The sequence below is a fragment of the Aquarana catesbeiana genome, linkage group LG04 (genome assembly GCF_042186555.1).
Source record: "Aquarana catesbeiana isolate 2022-GZ linkage group LG04, ASM4218655v1, whole genome shotgun sequence".
Taxonomy (NCBI): Eukaryota; Metazoa; Chordata; class Amphibia; order Anura; family Ranidae; genus Aquarana; species Aquarana catesbeiana.
This window is the reverse complement of record NC_133327.1, coordinates 113,669,837-113,685,013: the sequence shown is the minus strand read 5'-3', so window position 1 is coordinate 113,685,013 and position 15,177 is coordinate 113,669,837. Positions and strand designations below refer to the sequence as shown.

Genomic DNA, 15,177 nt, shown 5'->3' with positions numbered 1-15,177 from the left:
GTCCCCAAATGACCCATTTTGGAAATTAGACAGTCCAAGGTACAGTGCCCTGAAAAAAGTATTCACACCCCTTGAACTTTTCCACATGTTGTCATGTTACAACCAAAAACGTAAATGTATTTTATTGGGATTTTATGTGATAGACCAACACAAAGTGGCACATAATTGTGAAGTAGAAGGAAAATGATAAATGGTTTGCAATTTTTTTTTACAAATAAATATATGAAAAGTGTGGTGTACATTTGTATTCAGCCACCCTGATTCAATACTTGGTAGAACCACCTTTCACTGCAATTACAGCTGAAAGTCTTTATGGGTATGTCTCTACCAGCTTTGTACATCTAGAGAGTGGGATTTTTGCCCACTCTTTTTTGCAAAATAGCTCAAGCTGTCAGATTGGATGGAGAGCGTCTGAACAGCAAATTGCAAGTTTTGCCACAGATTCTCAATTGGATTTAAGTCCAACTTTGACTGGGCCATTCTAACACATGAATATGCTTTGATCTAAACCATTCCATTGTAGCTCTGGCTGTATGTTTAGGGTCATTTTCCTGCTGGAAGGTGAACCTCCACCCCAGTCTCAAGTCTCTTGCAGACTCTAACAGGCTTTCTTCTAAGATTGCCCTGTATTTGTCTCCATCCATCTTCCCATCAACTCCGACCAGCTTCCCTGTTGAAGAAAAGCATCCCCACAATATAATGCTGCCACCACCATGCTTCACGGTAGGGATAATGTGTGTTCAGGGTGATGTGCACTGTTAGTTTTCCACCAGACATAGCATTTTGCTTTTAGGCCAAAAAGTTTAATTTTGGTCTCATCTGACCAGAGCACCTTCTTCCACATGTGAGCTGTGGCCCCCACATGGCTACTCGCAAACTGCAAACGGGACTTGTTATGTCTTTCTTTTAACAATGGCTTTCTTCTCGCCACTCTTCCATAAAGGCCAGATTTGTGGAGTTGTCCTGTGAACAGATTCTCCCACCTGAGCTGTGGATCTCTGCAGCTCCTCCAGAGTTACCATGGGCCTCTTGGCTGCTTTTCTGAATAATGCTCTCATTGCCCGCCCTGTCAGTTTAAGTGGATGGCCATGTCTTGGTAGGTTTGCAGTTGTGCCATACTCCATTTTCAGGTAATGGATTGAACAGTGCTCTGTGAGATGTTCAAAGCTTTGGGATATTTTTTTTATAACCTAACCCTGTTTTAAACTTCTCCACAACTTTATCCCTGACCTGTCCAGTGTGTTTCTTGACCTTCATGATGTGGTTTGTTCACTAAGGTTCTCTAACAAACTTCCGAGGGCTTCACAGAACAGCTGTATTTATACTGAGATTAAATTACGCACAGGTGGACTCGATTTACTAGTTAGGTGACTTCTGAAGGCAATTGGTTCCACTAGATTTTAGTTAGGGGTATCGGAGTAAAGGGGGCTGAATAAAAATGCACGCCACACTTTTCACATATTTATTTGTAAAACGTTTTGAAAAACATTTATCATTTTCCTTCCACTTCACAATTATGTGCCACTTTGTGCTGGACTATTACATAAAATCCCAAAAAATAAATTAACATTTTTGGTTGTAACATGACAAAATGTGGAAAATTTCAAGGGGTATGAATACTTCTTCAAGGCACTATATTTGATGCAATGTTATTAGTGAATAGCTGCACTAAAGAAACATATACAACCTATGTGCAAAACATTTAGTATATATGACCACAAGTGCAAAAAAAAGGTGGACAATGATTTTATATCATATATAAGTCCGTGAACACTCCTTAGTGCTTCAAATTCAGTGCCAAAAATTTCTATTCCACACCGCTGTGAGTAAATCCCTCACCATTAGCTCTTCTCACTCACCAAATCTCCTTCAATACAGAGCGTTCCATCCACTCAACCAGGGATGTTTGGATCAGTTAGGTTTGCTCAATATAACCTTGGTCTTTCAACTATCCAGGAATCTTGTGTACCCTCTCTATATCACTCATTCAATGAGAAAGGTACCATCATAGCGCAATATGTTTATTTTAAAATTGTATAAAATACATAAAATAAATGCCCACTCACATGTAAAAGTGCCCTCTGATCGGCACTAAGTACATCCAGAAAACTGATGAAAACTCTACACATATCTCCGTGTATTGCTGCCAGCGTGTTTCAATCCCAGCTGAGCTTGAAACGCATGCCGGCAGCAATACACAGAGATATGTGCAGAGTTTACACCAGTTCGCTGGATGTACTTAGTGCCAGTCAGAGGATACTTTTACATGTGAGTGGGCATTTATTTTCCACAAATTTTAAATAACTTGTAATAATAAATGTAATTGATATAAGCAACCATTTTTATTGAATTAAACCGATTCATTCAGTGAGTATTGTTGTGATTAGCTGTTATTGGCCACAGCTAATCACATGGGACATATGAACTGTAAATTGCAATGTCTGTACCATTTAATTATTGTGACAAATCACAGCTAGCAACACAACTGTACGCAATAGATGGCATGAAAGGAAGCCATCCATTGTTTACAATGGCAATGTGATCTGCTGTGATGGGTCACAGCGATCACATGGTACCGGCAGCGTGCCGGTACGGTGATCTGTCATCGGCTGTGTCCAGTGGACACGGTGGGTGACAGATCAGAGCCCCGTGCGAGCGTGTTCCGGGGGGGACGTTATATGATGTCCCCCCGAAACAGCAAAAGTCCCGCCTGGCCATCATTTTGCAATAGGCTGGGCAGGAAGTGGTTAAGAACTTGGCTTCCCTGACTTAATGGAATAGCTCCGCCCATCCGCCATCAACCCTATTCAAGCATCCTTGCATAGGGCAGGCTCCAGGTAGTCAAGGCAGCATCAGTGTTTTTCTGGGAAAAAAACCAATGTAAGCATGTGGAGACAGAGAGAGGGGTAAGATGAGGGAGTTCTGTAGTCCATCAGGCAGGACTAACAAAGCTGCCTGGGATTTCAGTACAGCAGGGGCAGCATCGCCAGCAAACAGAGGGAAATTAGGATCTCACTATATCAGTATCATAAGGTACTCTTCTGTTCCTGCAGTTTTTTAAAGGATTAAAGATGGGGGAATGTGCACTTATTGAAAAGAGTACAATTTTTTTTATTGCACCTAGATATTAGATACTAAAGTTGACTGCAGGTAGGGGGAACATGCAAGACAAGCTCTTAATAAAAAAAGAAACCAGTTTCACAAAAAGATTGCTTCCTAGGAATGCAATTGCAGGCACCTCACGGTAGCTGCCCATGGTCAGAAGTTTTACTAAAATTTTAAACGTCTACAAGATTTACCTTGAGCATATATTGTGGTAAAGATGCACATGACGGTGATCTGGGCAAGACATTGGGTTGAACAATATGAAATATGGTTACCTGATATGGTATTTTCGTCCTGCTAAGTGACTAGCCCAGTAACCAGACCTCCAGAAACGGTATCCATCCATCTCCCTACGGCTGTCACAGAAAGGAGTATAGCCATATGGGGCACCATCCAGATTGAAATCTCTCAAATCTTTGAGATCAGTACGGACTATCTATTGGAAAAATAACAGAATTTGAACCATAACACACTACACCTTTATTACCGTATTTATCGGCGTATAACAGGCACAGGCGTATAACACGCACATTCATTTTAAGAGGAAAGTTTCAGGAAAAAAACTTAAATTTTAAATAAGGAACTTTGAAGCAAAATAAGGGTCAGTGCCCATCTGCAGCCTCACCATTGCCATCAATGCAGCCTGATCAATGCCCATCTGCAGCCTCACAAGTGCCATCAATGCAGCCTCATCAGTCCACATCAATGCAGCCTCACAATTTCCATCAATGCAGCAGCCTCACAATTGCCATCAATGCAGCTTGATCGATGCCCATCTGCAGCCCAGAGGGGACAGGGAGCGGGGCGGGAGGAGCGCCGTCAGATTACATACAGTGAGAATCTCCTATGATAGACAGAACAGTGGTCCAAAGGCGGCCCAAGAGACGGGACTTCTTATTACAGATGCCGCCAAGTAAACAGGAGATTCTCGCTGTATGTAATCTGACGGCGCTCGTCCTGCCCCCCTCCCTGTCCCCTCCGAGGCAGCTAAAATTAAAGTATTGGCGTATAACACGCACATGCTATTTGCACCCGATTTTAATGGTGAAAAAGTTAGTGTTATACGCCAATAAATACAGTATTTATTCTTTATTTTATTAACAAGAATAATATATTCTGCTTTTCTAAAACAAAACAAAAAAAAGCAGTTAACAGAATTACAAATCATGAATATGAATGTTTACACAATACTCCAGCTGTGCCTGGAGAAAGCCTAAAGGGCCGTACAAAAGGGCCGAAGATCAATAAACCGTCTGACTTGCCCCTGTCGACGGGGCATGACTGAAAAAAGGTATGCAGATCGGCATCTGATCAGCGCTCTCAGCCAATAGCGGGGTGTTGTGGCGGTTCTGGCCATCCCCGTCTGAACACAATAGCTCAGTGGGAGATCGCTATACTAACATCGCACAGTTAGTACAGGATCTCTTCCCGAGCTATTCAGTTTTTAAAAAAAAATAATAATAGTGTGTACAAGGCTTTAAAGAGAGAGGAGAAAGGATTATCCCCTGTGAGTTAAATGGCTTATGTGACCAATATTCCAGATGAGAGTACACCCAAAAGGCGTGATTGGTGGAAGTGTTTCACTGTGTGGCACACAAGCAGTTGTGGGAAGTTTGCACTATAGATGAAATGAAGACACACAGGGGAGATTGACACATGTTATACGTGACTTTGGAACCACAATAATTGCCCTTCATTCATTATGCTCCATTAGTGATCTATTACACATGAGCACTCTAGCATTATGTATATGATGGTCACTGTTGATAATATTGTTTATTCACATTTTGTATTACTTTTTATCATTATGTAGTGGGTTGTTTCAATTAATTTGTTTGGACGTAGGGATTGTGTATGTAGGAGTGCTATTTATTAATTTTGTATTTAGATGTGAACCCCTATTAGGCTGGGTTCAAATATGCAGCGGCCGCGGCTCACAGCATGGGGTCCGGAGCATCCCTGTTCACCGATTCAGGTGCGAATCAGGTCCAAATGTTTGCCTGAATTTGCACCTGAATCAGAACCAAAGATGCACAGGACCCTTTCCAAATGTGGACTGCGGCCGCCTCAGAGCTCGCTGAACTGGCTCCATTGAGAGCTGGTCACACTTGCCTGTCATGTGAATTGGTTGCAGGGAAACCCTCGTCCAATTCGCATGTATGAACCCAGGATTAGTGTTTATCTGCTCTTAGGTGTTTATTGAAATTTTGTTTGCTGCGTGCGATTGGGGGTTTGTTTATAGTGACTTTGCTGGCTATATGTAAGGGTTTACAACTACTTTAAACCTCTGCACATCAGAACACAAGTTTGCATCTCTCAGTTAGCATTTAAACCCCACTCAAGTTCTTGCAAGAACACACACAGTCCAGTAGAGAACATGAAAGTCCCATTCAATGGGCTGGGGTGCAGAACATCAGCTTCAGCCACTGATCACAGACATTGGACAGTGTTTAATGATAAAGGTATTTTTGTGTGACCAATAAAATCTGTGTCACTCAGTCCATGACTGAACAAAGAAATACAGGCTGTGTGCTCTGTATGAATTACTCTCAGTCATGTAGGGGATACATACAGTAGGTGCAAATATATTAAATAAAAGATACATGTATTGAAGTTAAAGCAAGTAAACTGATAGAGGGCTTAAATACAGGAACTTAGAGGTGACTGTTCATATATTTAGTTATCTTCCAAAAATGCCCGTGAGCCCTGAAACCTAGATGCTGGGAAATCTAGCGCATGCATGTGCACGTCCACACTGATAGAGGTGGGAGGCTACAGCCCCAGTACGTTGGATTTCAAGGACCCCGGGGTTGTCAAGTTGTCACTAAAAAGGTGCATCAGGAATGTTTAAGTACTTGCATTTAACTACCATTCTTAATATACTAGCTTCACAGGATCAATTCATTTCTCATTTTAGAGCTATATAAATACCTGGTCAGCATCTACAAAGAGAATTTTATCCACAGCCAGCGGGAAAAGCACATCCAAGAAGAGGATTTTGTATCCCCAAATAATCCTCTGTTTCTCTGTCTGCTGATGCAGCCATCGGGGCCACTTATACTGGACCAGCTCATACTGGAAGTTGTACTGCTTAGCCATGTAAGGGATGAAGTTCTGGAAGAGTTAAAACAGCATAGGCAGATTAGTACAAAATCAGTCCCAGAAATCCAGTTATTACTGTACAATAACTGCAACAGCAGGAGATTGTTTACATAAACGGCAAGGAATAATTATTTCCTGTGGCACTAAGAAGCAGAAAGTAGCATGGTCATTTTTACATGAAATAATGACATTTGACAAAGCAGCAGTCTAGTCCTATAAATACATATTAATAACCTTGCACACAGCTGACACTTCCCTATGGTGCAAAATCCAAGGGAGCCCTATGTAGACCAGCTTAAAATAAAGCCCCGTTTGTTAGAAATTACACAGTCTAATTCCCCTTTTCACGTAAATTTAACTTCCACTTGAAGGATTTGGCAGGCTTCAAGTGGAAATGTTAAAGAAATATTTCTTGTCTAGTTTGTTTCACTACAAATTCATCAGCCAAAGGACTTACTCACTGCTTGTTCTTAAAGCGGAACTTCAGTCATTTTTTTTCATCTTTCCATCTATTAAATCTTCTACCCTTGTTGTTTTAACTTTGGATAGTAAAATGTATTTTTTTTTCTGTCCGTAAATGCTTTATACAGCCCACTTCTTGTTTCTTGTCTGGTCATTAGCCTAGGCTTATGACATCATGAAGGGAGGGAGGGGGGGGGGGTGAGTCATAAGAGGGCCAATGAGAGCTGCATAGCTGGAGCTGTGCCTCTGTGTGTCTGTGTAAATCCAGGAAGTGAACAGGCTGTGGCTTCAGCTGCCCACAGTTAGAATGGATGCAGCCAGACTCAGTGGAGGGAGATTTCTGCAGCATATTTGGCAAGTACAGAATCACAGTATATATATAAAATTCACAGTATATATAAAAATAATATGCAAAGTGGTTGGAGGGAAGTTTCAGAATGGCAAAGATGTTTTAATTACAAATTATGTGAGCAGACTGAAGTTCCTCTTTAAAGTGAAACAGAGAAGGGAAGGGTAGACCCTCTGCCTGGAATTTTAGCATTTATACCTGCATTCATTTTCTTTTACTTCCTTTGGGGTGCCGCAGGGCAGGAAGTAGGGGTAAATCAGAGTTGGTGCATGCATTGATCTGCATAGATTAACGCAGGCTCACGTTGGTCAGTGAGTGCACGTTGGTCAGCGAGTACCTGTGTATTGTCTTGTTGAGTACCTGTGTATTGTCTTGTTGAGTATTTATGTCAGGAAGCTAGTTGTTAGGCAGTTTGGACAGGGTATAATCCCCAATCCTCATTAAATTAGTAGGTACGATGCCCGGTGGGTGTGTACATCTTGCGACATGTATGCATTCCTTGATCATCCGATCGGGGGCGAATACTGCTGTGCAAAATGTAAACGCATTGTTTACCTGGAAGCCCAGGTTCTGAATCTGGGGAAGCAACTGTCAGCACTGGGAAGTCCCTCCATACTAAAGGAGAGCCAGGAATGTACAGAGCAGGTACCAGCAGGGGCCAGCACAGAAATGGGTGGAAACAAAGAGGTGCAGGCACTAGGAAAGAGTAGATGGGTGACAGTCAGGAAGGGTAGAGGGGGAAGTGCCAGGGAGGCCGATTCAGGGCTGGAGCATCCCAATAAGTAAGCTCCATTGAGTGACATTGGTGAAACCAGTCAGGGACCAGCACTGCTGGAGCTGAGGGACTCTCCTGGCTGCCAGGGAGAAGAACTCCTTCAGTGAGAGTGGGGGGGAAACGAAGGGAAAGGAAAGACAGATTCTGGTGGTAGGGGACTCAGTTCTTAGAAGGACAAAGAGGGCAATCTGTAACAAAAGACCTGAAGCGCCGAACTGTATGTTGTCTACCGGGCGCTCGGGTTCGGCACACCACGGATCTGGTGGACAGATTACTGGGAGGGGCTGGGGAAGACCTGGCTGTCATGGTGCACATTGGCACCAATGACAAAGTCAGGCAGATGGAATGTTCTAAAGAACGACTTTAGGAACTTGGGAGCTAAATTGAGGAAAAGGACCTCCAAGGTAGTATTCTCATGAATACTACTGGTACATTGAGTCACACCAGAAAGGCAGAGAGAGATTAGGGAAGTAAACAAGTGGCTGAAGAGCTGGTGTAGTAAGGAGGGGTTTGGGTTTCTGGAGGACTGGGCCGATCGACTTCTCAGTCGATTACCAGTACTATAGAAGGAACGGACTGCACCTAAATTAGGAGGGTGCAGATCAGTTGGGAGTAAAGATGGCCAAAATGTTAGAGGGGTTTTTAAATTAGGCGTGAAATTGGGTGCATTAGTGGTAGGTTGACTTAAGCACATAAACCCAAGGTAAGTATAGTAACAAGTCCTAGCTGCAATCTCGGAACACCTAATAAGAGGATAGTATGCAAACGGTCTAAACTATGTGGCATGTCCCCCAATGCCAGGAGCCTGGTGGACAAGATGGGTGAACTAGAGATACTGTTGTACGAGGAGGATTTGGATGTTGTGGGAATTTCAGAGACCTGGTTCAACAGCTTTCATGATTGGCTGGCAACCATTCAAGGGTATACCCTTTATCACAGGGAGAGAGAGGGTAAAAAAGGGTGGGGGGTATGCCTATATATCAAGAATAACATGCAAGTGAATATAAGAGAAGACATCACTAAGGGAGTTAGGGGGGAGGTGGAATCCTTATGGGTAGAGCTCCAAAGGGATGAAGCTAAGGGGAAAATATTACTAAGAGTATGCTATAGGCTCCCTAACCTGAGGGAGGAGGGGGAGATGGATCTCCTATCACAAGTTGGATGAGCAGCAAGGATGGGAAGTGTTATGATAATGTGGGATTTTAATTATCCAGACATAGACTGGGAGGAGGGAACCACGCATTTGTCTAAGGCTCGCCAGTTCCTAAATGTCTTGCTGGACAATTTAATGGTTCAGATAGTATACGCACCAACAAGAAATAAAGCGTTACTGGATCTACTGATTACCAACAATACAGACCTGATCACTGATGTGGAAATACGGGGCAATTTTAGGATACAGTGATCACAGGTCAAGTGGCTTCAGTATAAATCACACAAATAGGAAACATAAGGGGAATACAAAGACACTGAATTTCAAAAGAGCCAACTTCCCTAAACTACGAACCTTGCTAGAAGGCATAAATTGGGATAAAATCTTAGGAACAAAGAACACGGAGGAGAGATGGGTTTGCTTTTTTTTTTTTTTTACTAAACAGTAAGAAATTCTTACACTTACATACAGTTAAGGGGGGAGGGGGGGGTCAGAAATTCACATTTACCATCTTATCATCGTTATTGAGCAAAACAGATTGAGATACTGAAACTATACATTTAAGTACCTTCAGGAGTGGAGGCAGCGTTTGGACATAACTAGCTAGAGATGAGATACATTGGTCTAGGTACAACAGCAAAACTAACTAGTACTATCGAGAATGGGTAAAGGAAAGTAGTGGAAGTTAAAGAGCAGTATGGGCTTGTGGACATCTTACGGCGGATGGGTCAGAAGTGGGAGGTATTTTGAGGTTGCCAAGAGAATTGGTGAGATCTCTCCTTAGGTACCAATCCGTGAACTGGAATGGGTGCATTATATCTAGCATTATTTGTTGAGTGAACGTGGCTTCCATGTACCTTCTCCATCTCTTAAAAAAGCGTGAGATAGAACGAAAGTTCAGTGTGATGGTATCTAGTCCCTCCAAATAGAAGAGTGAGGTCAAAGCTTTTTTAACCGCCGACAAAGTAGGTGGTGTTGCTGAGATCCAGTGAGACATAATAGTTCTGCGGGCAACTAGGAGACACAAATGAGCCCATTGTGGAATATTTTGTGAGTCCATCGCTGAGGAGGAGGATGATGGTGGTATACTGAACAAGCATAAGAGACAGTCCTTAGTTAGCTGTGTTTTATGGATTTTGTTGATGTAGGCTATCACAGCGTTCCAGTAAGTGGTGATCTTAGTACAGTCCCAGAGATGATGGAGCAGGGTGGGGCGAGGGAAGGCACAGCAGGGACATTGCGCTTGAGTTGGGTCCGCTTTGTTGAAGCGAAATGGGAAGTAGGCTCTGTGAATTATTTTGAATTGCATCTCCCTCCATGTTTCAGAAGTGATAAGATTGCGGATATGTCTGTAACCCTCAAGGATTTTTTCTGGCAAACCGTTATCACCCAGTAGGTGGGACCATTTTTGAAAAGGTTTGAGACAATACTTCCGTGCTTGGTGCTGTATGAGGCATGAATATATATTAGAGATGGAGTAATTATTGCTTTTAATAAGAGTGTCCATGCAGGATGTTTCAAGAGGATCAGACTCAGACCCACAGCAAGACTTCAAATAATGGGTGAGTTGATGATAAAACAAAACGCGAGTTGGTGGTAGTGAGAATTCCCGCATCAAGGTTTGAAAGGGTTTAAACTCGCCCGGTTTGTCCTGGTAGATGGATGTTACATTGGTAAGTCCCCTGAGCTTCCATTGACCAAAAGCTTTATGTAGAGTGGATGGGAGGAACATAGGGTTGCCTTGGATTTTCAGGTAGCGAGAGACGTTGGACGGCAGTTTGAGTAATTTTCTGACCTCTCTCCAGGCAATGATCGTATCCCTGAGAAGTACACTGGATTTGAGGTGAGGAGGCAGAGTATTAGGATTGGAATGAAGGATGGCTGAAAGGTCATAGGGGTAGGCCATAGCATCTTCAAGTGTGAAGTTGGAATATTTAGATCCTCCAGTTAACCAATCTAGGCCCTGCCTAAATAAACATGCTAGGTTATAGAAAACGCATATTGGGTAGTCCTGCCCTGCCCTCGCTCTTCGGGAGACATAATTCTTGCAGCGCTATGCGTGGTTTCTTGCGAGACCATATAAAAGCAGTTAAGGCTTTCTGGAGTCAGAGTGTCTCAGTAGGAGAGGTATGGTCTGCATTGGATAAAGCAGGCGTGCAAAAGACACCATTATAAAAAGGTGACATCTGCCAAAAAGCGAGAGGGGAAGGGCCCTCCAAGCCTCCAGCTCCTTCACAATTTTGGTTATTAATGGGGGATAATTAAGTAAATACAGAGAAAATGGTTCACGTCCTATTTAAATACCCAAGTATGATATGTTGAGTGGCCATGGCGAGCGGAGATAGATGTCTCCATTTAGTGGAAAGGTGTGGGTGTAGTGCTAGGACCTCACTTTTGTCATAATTAATGCGGAATCCCGAGCAGAGTCGGAAGTCTGTAAAGAGTTGTTTGAGTCTGTCAAAGTCTGATATGGGATTGGTAGAGAATAAGAGTATGTCATCTGCAAACAGGGCGGAGCAAAAAGTTTGGTTGTCTAAGGCGATGCCACTGATCCCATTATCCGAGTTGAGTATTCTAGATAGGGGTTCAATTGCTAAGTTGAACAACAACGGGGACAAGGGGCAGCCCTGTCTCGTTCCCTTTGCTAAGGGGATTGTGTCGGAGACAAAGTCAGGGGTGACAAGACGCGCCGTTGGGGAGGCATACATTTGCAGTAAAAATCGCATAATTTGACCTGAAAAGCCGAATTGCTCCATCACTCTGAAAAGCCATGAGAAACTGATGTTGTCAAAGGCTTTTTCCGCATCGAGGGACATAATGGCAACGTCTTAGTCGGGGTGAATTTTGGCGTATTCTAAAGCCATTAAAACCTTGCGAATGTTTAGGGTAGCAGATCGCTCTGAAACAAAGCCAGATTGGGCTGGGTGTAATAGAAATGGAAGTAAGAGAGCTACGCGTGATGCAATTATTTTAGACAGGATTTTTACATCCACGTTAATCAAAGAAATCGGACGGTATGATCCTGGTAATAGGGGATCCTTGCCTTTCTTGGAGATTAGTTTGATGTGAGCCTGCGTCCCTGTGGGAAGATAGGGCCCTCCGTCCCACATGGCTGCGTATACGTGTTTCAGGGTATCGGAGACAAAGTCGTTTGTCAGTTTGTAAAATTCTGCCGTGTAGCCGTCGGGTCCTGGGGCTTTGGCCGAGGCCGTGGATTTAATCGTGAGTCGGATGTCATCTGCGGTAATGGGGGCATTGAGTGCCTCTAATTGTGTATTTTGGAGTTTGGGCAGATGTATTTTGGCCAGCAGAGCTTCTGCTGTAGGTTGGTCATTTGGGTCAGCTTTATATAAATTAGTGTAATACTCTGCAAGTAGTTTACTGATTTCAGCAGGTGAGGTAACCAGAGAACCTGCCGCATTTCTCAGGGTAGAGACGCGAGTAGGATGTCTAGGTCCTGAACATAATTTAGCCAGCAGCCTGCCTGCCTTGTTACCAAACCTGTGGAAATGTAGCGTAGAGTATGACGTTTTGGCCGCTTCATATTGTTCTGCCCAAAGGTCAAAAGTACGTTTAGCCTGTCTCCATTCTTGTATGTTATCTAGTGAACGGTTCAGTGTTAGCCGCTCATGAGCCAAGCGTAAAGCTTCGCTGGACTGTGTGTATTATTGTCTGGTCCGTTTTTTAAATTGGGCGGTATAAGAGATTATTTTACCCCGCAAAAAGGCTTTGCCGGCTTCCCAAAAAAGGTTCGGTCAGATATGTGAGCTCCGTTAGTGGAAATGTATTCCTCCCAGGCTTTGTATAGTTTATGACGGAAGTCTTCACTATCTGCCAGGTACGAAGGGAAGCGACAGGTAGGAGAGGGAGATGAAAGTTTAGCTTGAGTTATGTGCACAGCAATAGGGCTGTGGTCCGATATTCTGGCGTCCTGTATGTCTGGGGCACTCATTGTGGAGATTAGAGCAGGGGAGGCAAAAAAGTAATCTATGCGAGAAAAAGTGTTATGTGGGGGCGAAAAAAAGGTATATTCTCGATCTGTAGGGTGCATTAGTCGCCAAACGTCGACGAATTGCATGGAAGTGATGGATTGCGCTAGGAGAGTAGTGTTCGGTGCAGGGGGGTATAGGTACGCGGTCGATGCGACGAGTGGCACGTGCGATCTGCCAGTGTGGACATAACAGAATTAAAGTCCCCACCTACTAGGTGTAGCATCTCAGGGGCAGTTAGCACCCATTGCACCATATCCTGAAAGAAGGAGGCGTCAGGGGAGTTAGGAGCATAAATGTTGGTGAGTGCAATAGCATTGACGCCTAAGGTCAAATGTAGGGTTATTTTCTGGCCTATCGTGTCTACCCTAACATCTCTGACAGAGTGACGTAGGTTTTTGTGTAAGAGGATAGCGACTCCCGCTTTTCGGCCTACTGCCGGAGAGCCATAGACAGAGCCCACCCACATTTTTCGGAGGCGTTTTAGATCGTCTGCGGACAGGTGTGTCTCCTGGAGCAGACCCACATCTGCCCGGAGACACCACAAGTGCCTAAGGATGCATATGCGTTTATTTGGGGAGCGAAGCCCCTTAACATTCCACGAGATAAACTTTAGGTGACTCCCATCAGTAGATTGTGACATGACTGGAAGTAAACAGTGTTTTGGGTTAGAGGCTGGCAATTGAGCCCCTTTGTAAGTAGAGTATCTAAAATTTGGGAGTTATCAAAGCGCTGTAGAGCTCCTGAGAACATAGGTACTAGATAGGCAAGCAAGAATTTCAAATAATCTAGACAACAGTAAAGGAAAAACAGTAGTAAAGCAGAATTTCGGTTAAGGAAAGGCAAAACGAACACAGCGGACTTCTCTTTTTTCCACATGAGGTTTATCTACCTAACAAAGCTCCCGCCGGTCACTAGCTCCTCACGTAGGGGCAGGATGTGAGCTATGGGGGATGGAGGGAGGGAGCGCAAGAGGGGAAAGAACAAAAGAGGAAAGGGGGGAGGGGGGGGGGTGGGTAGAGAATAACAAGGAGGGGTAGTCAGAGGGGAGAAGTTCAGGGAAGGAGCATTTCAAATTCAAACATTGTGGTAGGCTTAGGAGAATGAAGGCCTATCTCTAGGGTCTAAACTACGCAGGTGCAATGACTGTGATTATTGCACGGGTCCCTAGAGTGAACTTCCAAACATATAGCATGCGGCCTTATGGGCAGAAAACCGTAGAGTATAAAAATAGAGAACATTAAGCAACAGGCTGATATAAGTGCTGCGTCAAGAAGTTCCGTCACGACGAATTGAAAGAACATTAAAAGTACCTATAACACAAAAGTGAAAAGAGAGACAAGGGGGGAGGGGGGTTAATATTACCCGTCTGTGCAAGCACAGGTGATGAAAGTAGGGCTTTGAAGTCCTTCAGCGATTCCCTGAGCGGCCCTCTTGATTGGTGAAGCGACTGCGTTTATATGGAGGTTTGGTCGGGCTTCGTGGATGTTTAGGTCGTGCAATTGAATAAGACGGAGATGTTGATGGTGAGCCTTCAGCAGCGGTGCTGTGTTCCATCTCGGTGCTTCGTGTGGTCAGGTAATTTTCCGCCTCATCAAGCGTGTTGAAGGTGAGGTGTTCTCCGTTTTATGTCTGAATGCGGAGGATAGCTGGATATGCTAAGGAGAACCAAATCTGGTTGTTATGTAGAGTTGAGCAGATCGGCGAAAGCGCTTTACGTTGTTTCATCACCTCCATGGAATAATCCACGAAGAGCAGCAATTTTGCGCCATCTACAGTTAATGACCGCGAGCGACAAAATTTTTGCATTATAGCATTCTTGTCAGCATAGTTTAAGTATTTCACTATAACATGGCGAGGTTTGGCACGGGTTTCTGAGTATTGCCCCATGCGGTGTGCACGTTCAATAGTGCAGGGTATGCGGAGGCCCAGTTGCTCTGGGATGGTTTTTGCGCATATATTCGTGAGTTGGGAAGCTGGGATCGATTCTGGTAAGCCGATTATGCGCAAGTTGTTCCTTCTCGAACGATTTTCCAGATCGTCAAGTTTATCCCATATGTCCCTGTTCGTGGCGGTGATACGTGCTAGCGCAGCAGATGAAGCTGTGCAGTCATCCTCAAGGGATGATATCCTCTCTTCCATATGTGTGATGCGCTGTGCCTTTGCCTGGATTTCTATGTGGAGCTGCTCCAATCCTCTATGCACTGCTGCATCCACAGTGGCTGTTAGTGTGGGTCTAAGC

The 15,177-nt window shown here is 44.0% G+C and overlaps 1 protein-coding gene across 2 annotated transcripts in view; it reads right to left on the bottom strand.

Annotated features, from left to right (window-relative positions):
- The window catches only part of UGGT1 (UDP-glucose glycoprotein glucosyltransferase 1), a 195,839-nt gene that overhangs the window by 33,596 nt on the left and 147,066 nt on the right, over positions 1–15,177 (bottom strand). For both annotated transcript variants that reach the window (XM_073625471.1, XM_073625472.1), the window contains 2 exons: positions 6,037–6,219; positions 3,381–3,541 (listed from right to left, as the gene is read on the bottom strand). In XM_073625471.1, the coding sequence (XP_073481572.1) occupies positions 3,381–3,541; positions 6,037–6,219 (344 nt within the window). The remainder of the gene's footprint in view (positions 1–3,380; positions 3,542–6,036; positions 6,220–15,177) is intronic.